General features: G+C 42.5%; 1 protein-coding gene across 3 annotated transcripts; it reads left to right on the top strand.

Annotated features, from left to right (window-relative positions):
• Positions 1-354: 354 nt before the first annotated feature.
• wdr89 (WD repeat domain 89) lies at positions 355-8,532 on the top strand. 3 transcript variants are annotated; one of them, XM_052012847.1, is made up of 2 exons: positions 355-451; positions 6,504-8,532. In XM_052012847.1, exon 2 carries the CDS (start codon positions 6,527-6,529, stop codon positions 7,691-7,693), a length of 1,167 nt encoding a protein of 388 aa, XP_051868807.1. In that variant the 5' UTR covers positions 355-451; positions 6,504-6,526; the 3' UTR covers positions 7,694-8,532. The 3 variants fall into 3 exon arrangements, with proteins under 3 accessions (XP_051868807.1, XP_051868788.1, XP_051868798.1); XM_052012828.1 differs by having other exon boundaries at positions 379-622; XM_052012838.1 differs by lacking the exon at positions 355-451 and adding an exon at positions 496-692.
• The last annotated feature ends 7,209 nt before the right edge of the window (positions 8,533-15,741 follow it).

The raw sequence follows: 15,741 nt of genomic DNA, 5'->3' as shown, positions 1-15,741 counted from the left end.
GAAGCTGGGCGCAGCCAACGCAAGGGCTCGGTGAGGAAGGACTAGAGTTTCGGGTGCTGCCACTGGAGAGGGAGGGGCGGGGTCAGGCGAGGAAGCCCCTTAAATATTGTAAATATGGGATTGGGGTATCACCCCAGGGAGCCACATGGTGTGGCATCAGTGCTGTTTTTTATATATAAAAAGGTAACACTAATGATTGATCTGCACACCAATGTAAAGGTTTGCACTGTTTTATGGTTGTATATGGGTTGTTTTATGATGAGTAAAGTTTATTTTGGAATAAGAAAATTACAAGGGAAGATGTCACTGTTGCTTTAAGAGGTGGGTACTGAGTGTCTGGAGGCCCTTTAATACCTGGTGGGTGTTTGCTCCCCGCCCCTTTAATACAAGGGAAGAGGTGGAGGTCCTTGTGGGACGTGGGAGTGATGGTCTGGAGTCCCTTCAGTAGCTGGTAGGTGACCGTTCGCGGGTCCTGCGATGCCCCGGGCGGCGAGGGGAGGTGGCGACCACCGGGCCCCGCGGCCTTCAGCGGCCTCCCGTTCAAGCCAGAGTTCGGCCTCGGCGCCGCTCGTCCCCGGAAATGGAGCGGCTCCGCCGAGCGGACGGCTGATCCGGGCACATGGTGAGCGAGGCTCGGCCGGCGGTAGAGCGAGCCCAGGCCGCGCTGTGTGGAGGCACAAGAGGGACTGCAGGTACTGGAGATCTGGAGCAACGCACACAAAATGCAGGAGGTTGCCACCGTCCTCACTATCAACCAGAACAAATTTGGTGTTATCTGTAAACTTACTAATCACATGGTAGAGAGGGGTCCAATTACATCGTTAAAAGACGCTTAGCGAGGTACATGGATGGAAAAGGTTCAGAGGGAGATGGGGGTAAGCGCACAGTTGGGATTGACTCTTGGTCGGCATGGACCTGTTTATTTCCCTCCAGAGATGCTGCCTGACCTGCTGTGTTCCTCCAGCATTTTGTGTGTTGTTGCTCTAGATTTCCAGCATTTGCAGTCTCTCTTCTGTCTCTATTTTGCTGCCCCACTGCGAAGTCTCTTCGGGGTATGCCTACCCTGAAGAAGTTCTCCTCCTCTCTTCAAGAGTTCTGTGAGGTCCTCGCTCACTGCTCCCCCTCTTGTGATTCCTGCTGCTCTCTGACCATGTGCTCACCCATTGCCATTCCCAATGAAGGGTCTCGGCACGAAACTCCATAGATGCTGCCTGATCTGCTGAGTTCCTCCAGCAGTGTGTGTGTGTGTGTGTGTGTTGCTCCACGTGGTGTGGAGCTAGGAGCCTCATGTCTGCAAGGTTAAAGGGTGGAGGGATGGAAGGGAGGGGGTGAGGTTATTAATGGGAGGAGAAGGACATCAGCCAGAATTTGCAGTGGTTCTGCTGGGAGCTGCTTTCCCAGAATTGGGAAGGAAATAGAGTCTAGGCTGGGACCAGGGATGGGGTGTAGTGTCTCTTGATGAATATTGTATCGGACGTCATAGAGTCGTAGCAGTTAGTGTAACGGTATTACAGTGCCAGTAACCCAAGTTCAATTCCAGCAGCTGTCTGTAAGGAGTTTGTACGTTCTCCCTGTGTCTGCATGGATTTTCTGTGGTTGCTCCAGTTTCCTCCCACATTCCAAAGACGTATGGGTTAGGAAGTTGTGGGCATGCTCTTTTGCCACTGGAAGTGTGGCGACACTTGCGGGCTGCCCCCAGAACACTCTACGCAAAAGATGCATTTCGCTGTGTATTTCGATGTACGTGTGATTAATAAAGATATCTTGTATAGCACGGAAACAGGTCCATGCCGACCAAGACGTCAATCCTAGCTAGTCCAATTTGCCTGCATTTGCCCCATATCCCTCCGAAACTTTTCCATCCATGTACCTGTTTAAATGTCTTTTAAATACGTTGTTGTGCCTGCCTCTACCATATGATTAATAAGTTTGCAGTCAACACGAAATTTGTTGTTGATAGTGAGGATGGTGGTAAGCTACAGGATGACCAGTTGGTGAGATGGGCAGATGGAGTCTAAATCTGATAAGTGCAGGGTGATGTACTTTGAGAGGACCCATACAGGTAGGAGGACACAATGAGTGGTCAGCCCTGGGGAGTATTAAAGCACACCTTGGTGTATGGTAGAGAAATAGGACTGCAGATGCTGGAATCTAGATGGAAAAACACTGATGCTGGAGGAACTCAGCAGGCCAGGCAGCATCTGTGGAGAAAAGCAGGCGGTCAACGTTTCGGGTCAGGAGCCTTCTTCATCTGCTCCCTTGATGAGACATTCCACTCCAGGACATCGGAAATGTCCAACTTCTTTTCTAACCGGGGCTTCCCCCGCACACCACCCCCCCCCCACCGACTGTGGTCAAGAGAGCTCACACCCGTATCTCTGCCATTTTCTCGCACCTCTGCTCTCATCCCCATCCCTCCCAGACCCAACAGGGATAGGGTCCCTCTTGTCCTCGCCACTTCCGCCATCTCCAATGGGACCCCACTACCAAGCATATCTTCCCCTCCCCACCCCTTTCTGCCTTTCACAGGGACCGCTCTCTTCACGACTCCCTATTTCACTCCCCCCCCCCCCCCCCCCCCCCCCCCCACCCATCCCGCTCCCACCTGGGGAACTTTCCACTGCCCCCGCTATAGGTGCAACACCTGCCCCTAAACCACCTCCATCCAGGGACCCAAACAGTCTTTTCAGGTGAGGCAGAGATTCACCTGTCAAAGTTGACCCGCACTTCTGGAAAGAATCAGACAACAGCAGAACCAAAGAACTTGCGATAAATGCTTTATTAGCTTTTGCTAGCAGGAGTGGGAAAATACAGACAGAGTAAATCATGTAACTCTAACTCTATACTGAAACCCACTCAAAGAATGCTTGGCTACAGCGTATTTTTATACCCTTTTTTGTGGGAAAGCTAGGTGAGAAACTACTCTTACACAGGCAATTGTTTACATAAAGTTTCAAACATAATAAGATATAGGTAAAAAAAACTACCTCTTCCCACTTGCACCTGCTATTAAAACTAGACATAACTAAATCACACCATAATGAGATCATTCTTTACCTTGAAAATCCTTTCACAGTGAGAATCATACTTAAAAAAAGCATACTATTAACCCTTACACTGCCAGTCGTTAACCCTTGCGTTAGCTATCTTACACACACCTGCTCCTCTCTTCATATCATCTACTGCATTCAGTGCTCCAAGTGTGGCCTCCTCTACATTGGTGAGGCCAAACACAGACTAGATGACCGTTTCGTAGAACACCTGCACTCTGTCAGTAATCTCGACCTGCATCTCCCAGTTGCCAGTCACTTCAACTCCCCCTCCCACACTATCACCGATATGTCAGTCCTCGGCCTCCTCCACTGCCAGGAGAATTCCAAGTGCAAACTGGAGGAACAGCACCTCGTTTTCCATCTTGGAACCTTGCAGCCTAATGGCATGAGTATTAAATTCTCCCACTTTAAGTAATCCCAACACCCACACCCACAACCATGCCTCTTCTTTTCTTCCCTTTCCTAGCCTATCTCTATTTTTTCTAACCACTTTTGTTTTTCTTTTTTCCCTCCTTACCTCTGACCCATCCCCCAGTGGATCTGCTCCCCTCTCCTCCCCCACACCTGTCTATCACTATCTCTTACCTGCATCCACCTATCACCACCCTGTGCCCACCCTGCCTCCCTTCTTTTGTCCACCTATCACTGCTCTGCTTTTTCCTCCAATATAGTGGGCTTCCCCTTTTCCTATCTTCAGTCCTGAAGAAGGGTCCTGACCTGAAAAGTTGACTGCCTGCTTTTCTTCATGGATGCTGCCTGAGCTGCTGAGTTTCTCCAGCATCATAGTGTTTTTCACCTTGGTGTATGGTAAATGGGATTAGTGTAGATGAGTACTTGATGGTTGGCATGGACATGGTAGACCAAAGAACCTGTTTCAGTTATTGAGATGGGGACCAGGGATGGGGCAAAGTGTCCTTTGAACATTGAGATAGGGACCAAGCCCAGGGTTGGCACATGGACAGATTGTGGAATTCATCAACATCATCATCATCCTTGGAGACAAAGGAAAGACTGTAATGCTGGAAATCTGGAAGAACACACAAAATGCTGGAGGAACTTAGTGGGTCAGGCAGCTTCTATTGAGGGAAATGTCCATGACAATCTCCTTACAATTGTTAGGGGGTCAAGGAGCTGTTTGTAACAGACTAAGGGGGTAGTTGGTAGTAGTTAATCTTCCTTTCCTTTTCAACCTTTTTATTAGTTTTCAAATTAATACAGATTAATATATCAATGTTTATAGATGTAATACAAAGAGATCAGGGGAGCAATCATGACATGGATAATCATAAAGAACAATAAAGTATAAAAAAAATCTGTAGATCCAACGATCTGTTAGTGAATGAATATAATTTAAAAGAAAAAGATTTATTATAAAATATAAAAGAAAGAAAATAAAATCCCCAAAACAATAAGAAAAATTATAAACAATATATCAAACCAAACTAAGCTAAAGGAAAAAAAAAATTAAAAAAGCAGAAAAAAAAACTGGACTAAAATTTCTCAATAGAAACAGAGCAATATTATGTCCTCAACTCTGTTCCTCTAAATTGAAAGGTTATTATAAGGGGATCTATAGCATGTGAAAATATTGAATAAATGGACTCCAAACTTCCTCAAATTTAAGCGAAGGATCAACCGTACCACTCCTAATTTTTTCCAAGTTTAAACACGATATAGTTTGAGAGAACCATTGAAAAGTAGTAGGGGGTATTGGATCCTTCCATTTAAGCAAAATGGATCGTTTGGCCATTAATGTAACAAAGGCAATCATACGGTTAGCGGAGGCAGATAGATGGCCAGATTCTATCCTTGGTAAACCAAAAATTGCAGTGATAGGATGAGGTTGTAAATCAATCTTCAATACGTTTGAAATAATGTTAAAAATATCTTCCCAATATTTTTCCAAAGGAGGACAGGACCAAAACATATGTGTCAAAGAAGCCACATTCAATTTACATCTGTCACATATAGGATTTATATGTTGATAAAAACGAGCTAGCTTATCTTTTGACATATGGGTCCTGTGAACTACCTTAAACTGTATCAAAGAATGTCTGGCACACATTGAAGATGTATTAACTAAATGAAGAATTTTCTTCCAAGTCTCTGTAGGTATAGATGTCTGGAGTTCACTTTCTCATTCATTCTTAACTTTGTCCAGTGGTTCTGAATGAATTTTCATAATTAAATCATAAATTATTGCTATCAAGCCCTTCTGACAAGGATTAAAACCAAAAATTTTTTCCGTAATTTCAGTTTTGTAAGGTGTGGGAAAAGAGGGTATAGTAGCTTTTTAAAAATTTCTAATTTGCAAATATTGAAAAAAGTGTGATCTAGGCAAATTGTATTTGTTAGACAATTGTTCAAAAGATGAAAAACAGTTATCAATGAATAGATCACAAAAACATACTATTCCCTTCCTTTTCCTTATGGAAAAAGCTGAGTCAACTCTGGATGGATGAAAGAAAAAATTACATTGAATGGGACTTGGACTGAATAAATTTAATCTATCAAAAAATTTATGAAATTGAAACCATATTCGTATTGTATGTTTAACAATTGGGTTAATCATATGTTTACTTAATTTGGTAAGTGCAAAAGGGAGTGGAGCTCCTAAAATAGAAACTAATGAAAATTCAAGTACTGATTGGGACTCAAGGTGTACCCATTTGGGGTGTTGAATTACATCTGAATCTTGTAAACAAAAAAATTAAATATCTAATATTGATTGCCCAATAATATAATCTAAAGTTAGGCAACGCCAAACCACCATCCTTTTTTTGTTTTTGTAAATATTTCTTACTTAGCCTTGGGTTTTTATTCTACCAAATATATGAAAGCATTCTTTAGTTCCAAGCTGGAAATGATGAAAATTATCAGCATATTGTGAGTCACAGCTTTGGAAATATTACAAAGAAAAATAAGGCCTTTTGTGTTCGACTGAACAGTGTAATCTAGTTCAGGACATCTCTGAACCAGTGGAACCTGAAGGTAATATTTTAGTTGAGGTTTTATTAACTCCTGGCTGAACAACATATTTCATCTGGTCTGAAACTGAATTCCCAATGTTTTTTTATTGGAGTGATTGTAAGAATTATTATAAAAGCTGTTGTGTTTCTGAGTGTCAGATTGGAAAAATCACTCAGAAATTTTGACTGCCATCGAGTGCACTGTGAGGAAAAATTGCAGTGCATTGATTGATTTCATTAAGAACAGTGGATTTCAAATTTAACCTTTATTTTGTGGATCAACAGTGACTTTCTTAGTCTTAACACTCCAGAGTTAGAAATTTGAACCATTGGGTCAACTACAGAATGCATCAAATTTTGAGTTGAGGATTTGGAGAACAGTGCCAAAAATGTGCTTTGTGCCACAAAAATAGGTTGGACAAGATGGAGCTTGTCTATTCTACTTGTGTGCTTATTTATCTCATTGCCTCTCACCATTAAGATCGTGGAGGGATAAGTTCACCCATGGAGGAGATTGAGCGGTGGTTTCGTGACCTGTGCATTGCCAAACGGTCGACGCAGAAAACTGAAAATTTAACCTACCTGCTGGATATTGACTGCATAAAATCACCCATTGATCAAAATAGTCAACTAGTTGCTGTTTCGTGTTCCAACCACTGTATCCGTGTATACAATAAACAGACTCTGGCTCTGGTTCAACAGTTCCAGGGCCATTCTGCTCCTATTAGTGGGATAAGATTTGCACAAACCAACAGCCATTTCCTATTCTCTGCATCGTGTGATGGGACACTGAAGTGCTGGGATGTGCGTTTATCTAGCGCAGAGGCAGTGCAGATTTATAAAGGCTATCCTAATAATGCATTTATCAGCTTTGATATTAGCTGTAACGATTTGGTTATCTGTGCTGGAACGGAAAAGATTGCGGAAGATGTTTACTTGGTTTTCTGGGATGCTCGAAGTGGGACAAACACTGATAGTCCTGGAGGTCAGGAACCTCTCGGGGTTTATTCGGAGACCCACAACAATGACATCACGCAAGTCCGTTTCCATCCCTCAAATCCCAACATGGTGGCATCAGGGTCAACAGATGGGTTAGTCAACGTTTTTGACATCAGCCAAGAAACGGAAGACGATGCTCTCCTTGCAACTTGCAACTCTGATTCTTCAGTCAGTTTCATTGGTTGGTCTGGTAAGCAGCAGGAGCAGATTTTTTGCTTGACCCATGATGAAGGTTTCTTTCTGTGGGATCTTGCCCATCTCCATAACGATGAGCCCATCACACTCATTAAAATGCAGGATGCCAGAAAGAGCTTGAAATTAGACAGTGGCAACCTGGATTACCTGATTGGAGGCTTTTACCACAAGAAAGCCGATAGATTGTTTGTATTGGGCGGTAGCCATATGGGGAAGCTTCACTTCTTGAAGTGTGAAGCTGGTGCCCTTGCCCACATGTATTCACTACGTGATGGACACTCAGCTACAGTTCGTGCCTTCTACTGGGATTCTGAGGATAATTCTCTGCTGACGTGTGGGGAAGACTCTCAGCTAGTTTTATGGAAACCAAATGCCATTGAAACTTCCACAGAAAAGAAGACGACAATGAAGCTTCCATCTGATGTGCATAGAAAAATGAGAGTTCACAGCAAAAGCACTTACAAAAGCAAGAAATAAGAGCAGCAGACAAATCCTCGTGTTTGCCATAGCTGACATCCAGCAGATTAGTTTCCACTTTGCTGAGAAGAAAACAATTCTTCACGTCTGTCGGGAGTTCAGCCATTCTATGGCTGCTAATTGTCAGATTTAGATTGCATCCAAACAATGTTCTTTTAATTGGAAAAACCTCAGAAGTGCAAGGCAATGACATTTAAAAAGATAGAGCAAGTGTTGGAATTTCATTTGCATAATTCTTGTTTTATTTTTTAACATTAAAAGCATATCCTTGTATTATCAAATTTTAGTGCTGAATGGTAAAATTATATTTTTACAAGCACTGTCTATTGGAATTTACCTTGTGTTACCTATTATTCAAAATATTGATGCCACACAAGTGAAAAATTCCAAATGAATTGTTTGGTTGTAGAAGGCCTACTGATTTTATTTATTTGCAACTCATTAGAAGTAAATTATTCATTTCTGTAGGGGACTGTCATCCTTTTGTGACTTCTGTGTTCAAAATGGTCTCATGCACAGTTTTCCATGGAAAATTGTACAGGTCTGATGTTATATGTGAAGCAGAGCCTACATCACATAGAACAACTCTTTATCTTTTAAATGGAACATCCCCCTCATGTTGCCAATGTAAATTGTTCTGCATTGGGAGAAGCTGGCCAAGCATCCAAACACTCCTGGATGGAGCAGCATTCTCCACTATCCATCAGGTGGATAAAGCTCTTGGGTCTTAAATAGCCTAACTCTAATTTTAAGATTGTGGACCCTTCGGAGGAAATAATTTCTGTCTATCCTGTCAAAAGCTCGTGCTATACTAACACCTGGACGGTCAAAGAATATTCTAATAAAGGGAATAGTCTATCAATCTGTCCTCAAGATTTTTAAACCCTAGTATCATTCCAGAGAATCGGTGCTGTAGTCCGAGACGCACATAATTTTCCTGAAGTAGAGAATCTTAATTGCAGTGCTTCAGATCGGGTCTAATCAAGGTTCTGTATAACTCAAGCAGCACTACTCATTGACACAATATTTTGCCAGTCTTTTATTTACCTGTGCACTAGTTCTAGCTTTAAGGCTGTATGAAGCCCTTTGCTTCCACATTAATTCTTCTGTAATTTAGAAAATGTTCCCATTTGTCTTTCTCACAGCCAAGGTGAATGACCTATATTGATCTCCATCTGCTATTGTTTTACCCAACCATTTACTCAATGGCCTGCCGTAACTGTCTGCTCCCATCTGCACTACTTAGTACTTCTCCAGTCTTTGTGTCATCTTCAGCTCCCTCTTACAGTTATTTAATGCACTTGGTTAGAAGCTGAACCCACTGAGTATCAACAACATAAGTAATTTTGGATCAAACTAAATGACAGATGCATGCACTTTCAGTGTCAAACATGTATGTTGTAAAAATAATTCAAGAAAGTTTCAGTATTGAGGATTTCTTTTGCTGAACTGGGGTTCACAACATATTGGAAAGCCAGTTGACTTTCTAAAAAAAAAGCCCATTTGGAATTGGGACTATTTGTCACTTTTATTTAATGTTTGCAAAATCTTTCTCTGAAATGATTCCAATTCTGAAGTAATTCCAAAACCACTGTAGGATTCTACTGCAATCTAACAACCTCTTGCTTCTCCTTCCTTGATTTAACATTAGCTGCAAATGTCCCTGACCCACGAACAGGGTCCAACTTTGGGGACAAATGATCAGTTACTCAGATGGAGTGGGAGTCATTAATACTTTTTGGATGATGATTTGTTTCATGCTCTGTTTAAATGCAAGCCACGACAGTAGGATAGGTATACACAAAGAGATGATTTGGAGCTGGTGCCAGGAAATATTTCCTCGTGCAAAACACGATTGACACTTGGAATAATTTTCCAGGGTGGACAGTGGAGGCAGGAAGTCTGGATCTATTCAGGAGACAATGATTTGCTGTAATAGAAGTCCACAGATTTCCAAAGGACAGGTGAAAAATGCAGCCCCTTCTTTCATACTGATCTTTGCACATCTCCTACTATGCGAATGCAAGCATGACACTGGAAATAACTGAACTCTTTAACAAGAACGTTGTGAACATCCAATCAGTAGACATTTTCTCACACATAGGCACATTCAGTTCATTGGAAACCAGGTGATTCACACAATATTTAATTAGAACAAATTGATCAAAAGTTAGATCTCTGAGACGGTTATTCATCAACTGTGAAGGCTGTCCATTATCTTGACAAATTAAATGAGATTCAACAATGTCAGTCAGTAGCGCTTGGCAGTGATGTGCAAGTGATACATCTCACACCTTCCCATAGAGCTCCAGCCTTGACCTGACTTTTCTGAGTTGCTGAATTTCTTGAGACCTTGTTTGAACTTGTTACTGTAAACCATCTTTGGCCTTCCTTTGCATCACAGTAGTTCTTAGTCTGCCAAAGGCTGTGCTCTGTTGGTAACTCATCTTGAAGTATGCACTCCATCAGTCTGAGCCAGGAAAGCCTGCAAGCATCCAGTATTGTCTACAAGCACTGGGCACTTTCTTTCAAGTATCATGTTTCTCAATACTCTTTGGTCCTCAGTGACTAATGATTTTATGTATAGCATTTGGTGCTCATGATGTGATTTCCTAAAATGCAGATCAGATGATACTTTGCAGAACACCTCCATTTACTCCTAGAGGCTGTTCCTGAACTTACAGTTGCATTGCATTTTAATTTTCCATCCCACTCCCATCCAAACCTCTGTCTTTGAACCCTTACAATGTTCCAACACAGCCAAGTTCAAAGAATACTATTGTATTTTCCAATTAGGTATGTTACAGCCTTTAGGACTTGACATTAATTTCAACAATTTCAGATTATTAGCCTTTCCAGTCTTGCAGCTCACATTCCAGCATTGTTTTCTTTCACGCCTGGTATTTCCGATTTCATTTGTCTCTTCCTATTTACACCTGCTTCAGTCATTTTTTTGTTATTCTAAAGCCTTTATCTCCTCCTTCAGCAGACGCCACCACTTGTGTTATTCAACCTCTCTTGGTCTCAGTGCTATCACCTCTCCACCGCTTTCTCTGCAACTTCAAACTTACCTATTTCTAACTTCTAACCTATAAACTCCTAACTTCTCCCAGTCCTGATGAAAGATTATTGGCCTGAAATGTTAACCCTGTGGTCACCCCACATTTGTTGGACAAAATATAAACATCCTAGGCCATAAAAGTGCATAAAAGTAGGCATTTCTTATTCATAATAAATTATATTAGACTGCAACTTAAAAGTGACATCATCACTGATGTTATGTTTACAACACCACAGAACACAAGACTAAATCTATAATTTCCCAGTGAAAGTTCAACATAGCATTAGGATTTAGGAAGCCAAGGAGTATGGGGAGAAGTGGAGAAGGTAGTACTGAGACTAAGCTTGGATCAGCTGTAATCTTCTCGAATGTTTGGAGGGGCCAACCTGCTTACTGCTGCTGATACTCTGCTTCTCCATGTCGACACCTCAGCAGGTTAGTATCATGGACCTACTGGGATTACACATCTTTTGCTGATTGTTATTTCACACAGCACCATTACAGGTAAGTGATAGTGGGTGTGTGAACATTAACTGGCATCCAACTTTCAGTAGGTTTGAGCTCATCCTAAACTCTGCTCCCTGTGCCTTAACTCATAGCATGTACTATGAACCCATAGTCTGTGTTTGCTGACTCTCACAGGCTCCCAGTTTAGTAATGCCACAGTTTTAAAATCCTCATCTTGTTTTAAATCCCTCCATCATCTTAGCTTTCCCCATCTCTATAACCCTACGAGATTTGCACTTTTCCAGTTCTGGATTTAATTGTTCCAGCAAGGCAGCTGAACTGAATAAGTGGAACTTCCTTCCAAAACCTCTCTACCTATCCACCTCTGAGAAGCTTTAAAACCTACCTTATGCATACATGAGTGGTATTCTGTTAAAAATATGTCATCATGTGATTCAATGCGATATTTTTTTCTCTTAGAGTCATAGAGCACTACAGCACAGAAACAGGCCCTTCAGCCCATCTAGTCCATGCTGACCTGATCTTCTGCCTTGTCCCATCTACCTGCACCCAGACCATATCCCTCCAAACCCCTCCCATCCATGTACCTATCTTAAATGTTACAATTGAACCCGCATCTACCACATCCACTGGCAGCTCATTCCACACTTGCACCACCCTCTGAGTGAAGTAGTTCCCCCTCAGATTCCCCTTATATATTTCATCTTTCACCCTAATATGTTCTCTAGTTCTAGTCTCGCCCAACCTGAGGGGAAAAAGCCTGCATGTATTCACCCTATCTATACCCCTCACAATTTTATATACCTCTATAAGATCTCCCCTCATTCTCTTGCGCTACAGGGAATAAAGTCCTAACCTATTCGACCTTTCCCTATAACTCAGGTCCTCAAGTCCCAGCAAAATCCTTGTAAATTTTCTCTGCACTCTTTCAAGCTTATTGATATCTTTCCTGTAGGTAGGTGACCAGAACTGCACACAATACTCTAAATTTGGCTTCACCAACGTCTTGTACAACTTCAACATAACATACTCAATGCCCTGATTTATGAAGGTCAAAGTGCTAAAAGCTCTCTTTATGACCCTATCTACTTGTGACACCACTTTCAAGGAACTATGGACCTGTATTCCCAGGTCTCTCTGTTCTACTGCACACATCAGAGCCCTACCATTCACTGTGTAAGTTCTACCGTGGTTTGTCCTCCCAAAGTGCATCACCTCGCACTTGTCTGCATTAAATTCCATCAGCCATTTTTCAGCTCATTTTCCTAGCTGGTCAAGATCGCTTTGCAAGCTTTGACAGCCTTCCTCGCTTTCCACTACGCTCCCAATCTTGGTGTCATTGCAAATTTGCTAATCCAGTTTACCACATTATCATCTAACTCATTAATATAGATGATATATACAACAACGGACCCAACACCGATCCCTGCAGCACACCACTAATCACAGGCCTCCAGTCAGAGAGACAACCGTCTACTACCACTTTCTGGTTTCTCCCACTAAGCCAATGTTGAATCCAATTGGCTACTTCATCCTGAATGTCAAGCGACTTAACCTTCTGGACCAGCCTCCCATGTGGGACTTTGTCAAAGGCCTTGCTAAAGTCCATGTAGATAACATCCAGTGCCTTTCCCTCATCGACCTTCATGGTAGCCTCCTCCCAAAACTCTATAAGATTGGTTAGACATGACCTGCCACACACGCAGCCATGTTGACTATCCCTAATCAGGCCCTGTATATCCAAATACATATATATCCTGTCCCTTAGAATTCCTTCCAATCATATACCCACGACTGACATCAGGCTCACTGGCCTGTAATTTCCTGGCTTATTCTTAGAGCCTTTCTTGAACAACGTTGGCTATCCTCTAGTCCTCTGGCACCTCACCCATGGCTAAGGACATTTTAAATATCTCTGCCAGGGCTCCTGCAATTCCTGCACTAGTCTCCCACAAGGTCCAAGGGATTTATCCACCTTAATTTGCTTCAAGGCAGCCAGCACCTCCTCTTCCATAATCTGGATATTGTCCATGACCTCACTACTCTTTTGCCTCAGTTCTATAGTCTCTGTGTCTGTCTCCAGAGTAAATATGGATGCAAAAATTAATTTAAGATCTCCCCCATCTCTCGGCTCCATGCATAATGACCACGCTGATCTTCAAGTGAACCTATTTTATCCCTTGCTACCCTTCTGCTCTTAATGTAGCTATAGAAACCCTTGGGATTCTCTTTCACCTTGTCTGCCAGAGTAACCTCGTGTCTCTTTTTGTCCTCCTGATTTCTCTCTTGGGTTCTCTTGCATTTCTTATACTTCTTAAGCACCTCATTTGATCCTAACTGCCTATACCTGATATGTGCCTCTTTTTTTCTTTACCAGTGCCTCAATATCCCTCGATAACCAAGGCTCACTAAACCTGTTAGCCTTGCCTTTTATTCTAACAGGAACATACATATTCTGTACTTTTAATATTTAACTTGTGAAAGCCTCCCACTTACCAAGCATCTCTTTGCCAGAAAACAGTCTATCCCAATCAACGCCTTCCCGATCCCTTCTGATGCCATCAAAATTGGCCTTACTCCAATTTAGAATCTCAACCTGAGGACCAGTCCTATCCTTCTCCATAATTATCTTGAAACTAATGGAATTATGATCATTAGGTCCAAAGTGTTCCCCTACACACACTTCTGTCACCTGCCCTGTCTCGTTCCCTAAGAGGAGATCCAGTATCACACTCTTTCTAGTTGGGACCTCTACATATTAATTAAGAACACTTCCCTGAACACATTTGATAAACTCTATCCCATCCAATCCCTTTACAGTAAGGGAGTCCCAGTCAATATGTGGAAAGTTAAAGTCACCTACTATCACAACCTTTTCTTGCAACTGTCTGCTATCTCTCTACAATTTTGTTCCTCTAAATCCCACTGACTGTTGGGTGTGGGGGGTCTAATAATATAGTCCCATTAACGTGGTCATCTCTTTCTTCTTCCTCAGTTTCACCCATATTGCCTCTGCAGACAAGTCTTCCAGTATGCCCTCTCTGAGCACTGCTGTGACATTTTCCCTGATGAGTAATGCCACCCCTCCCCTTTTAACACCTCCCTATCATGTCTAAAACAACGGAACCCAGAACAGTGAGCTGCCCCTCCTGCAACTAATGGCTACATCATCATAATCCCACTCTCTGTTCATCTGCCTTACCTACAATACTCCTTGCATTGAAGTAGACGCATCTCGGAACATTAGTCCCACCATGCTCATCAACCAGTTGATTTCTGTTGCTTGTAGGTTTACTTCTACTTTCCCCACAGCCATTTCACTTGCTGCCCTGCCACCCTGATTTCCACTCCCCTGTAATTCTAATTTAAACTCTTTCCCCCCCCCCCCCCACCCGAGCAGCACCAGCAAACCTTCCCGCAAGGATATTGGTTCCCCTCCAGTTCAGGTATCCTGTTTGTATTGGTCCCACCTACCCTGGAAGAGAGTCCAATGATCCAAAAATCTGAAGCCCTCCCTGCTGCACCATCTCCTTAGCCACGTGTTAAACTGCACTATCTTCCTATTTCTTGCCTCACTGGCACGTGGCACAGGTAGCAATCCTGAGATCACTGCCCTGGAGGTCCTGTCTTTTAACTTAGCACCTAGCTCCCTGAACTCACTTTGCAGGTCCTCGTCACCCTTCCCGCCTATGTCATTGGTGCTGATGTGGACCACGACTTCTGGCTGCTCACCCTCCCCCTTAAGAATGCTGTGGACTTGATCCGAGACGTCTCTGACCCTGGCACCTGGGAGGAAACGTACCATCCAGGAGTCTCGTTCTCGTCCACAGAATCTCCTGTCTGTTCCCCTAACCAGAGAAAAGCAAAATATTGTTGTTGGAAATCTGACACAACAGGCAGCATCTGTGGAGAGAGAAACAATTAATATTTTAAGTGAATAACCTATCAACAAGGAAAAGGTGATTTTTATGTTTATTAGATCTAAATGCATGTTTAATATATAAACATGGACACACCAAGAGAGATGCCATATTAAAGATAGTTACTTCAGCTTTTTCAGAACAGTGACCTATAAATAAATTTTCTCAGGAATTTTGATTTTTTAAAATTTTATTTACAGCATGGTAACAGGCCCTTCTGGCCCAACGAGTCCGCGCCGCCCACTTTAAACCCAAATTAACCTACCCATACGTCTTTGCAATGTGGGAGGAAACCGGAGCACTCGGAGGAAACCCACGCAGGCACGGGAGAACGTACAAACTCCTTACAGACAGCGACGGGAATTGAACCCTGATTGCTGGTGCTGTAATAGCATCGTGCTAACCGCTACGCTACCGTGCCGTAGGCCATGACTTTAAAAGCAAAAAAACTGCAGGTGCTGGAAATCTGAAATAAAAACAGAAAGTGCATTAAATCAAGCTGTATCTGTACAGAAATGAGTTAACATTTCAAGTCATCATGTGATGACATTAATTTTGATACTTTAGAATATTTACACCCACATTTATACAGTAGCTTT

The sequence above is a fragment of the Pristis pectinata genome, chromosome 1 (genome assembly GCF_009764475.1).
Source record: "Pristis pectinata isolate sPriPec2 chromosome 1, sPriPec2.1.pri, whole genome shotgun sequence".
In the NCBI taxonomy this organism is placed as follows: Eukaryota; Metazoa; Chordata; class Chondrichthyes; order Rhinopristiformes; family Pristidae; genus Pristis; species Pristis pectinata.
Note: the sequence above shows the minus strand (reverse complement) of the source record. Positions and strands in the feature narration are given on the sequence as shown.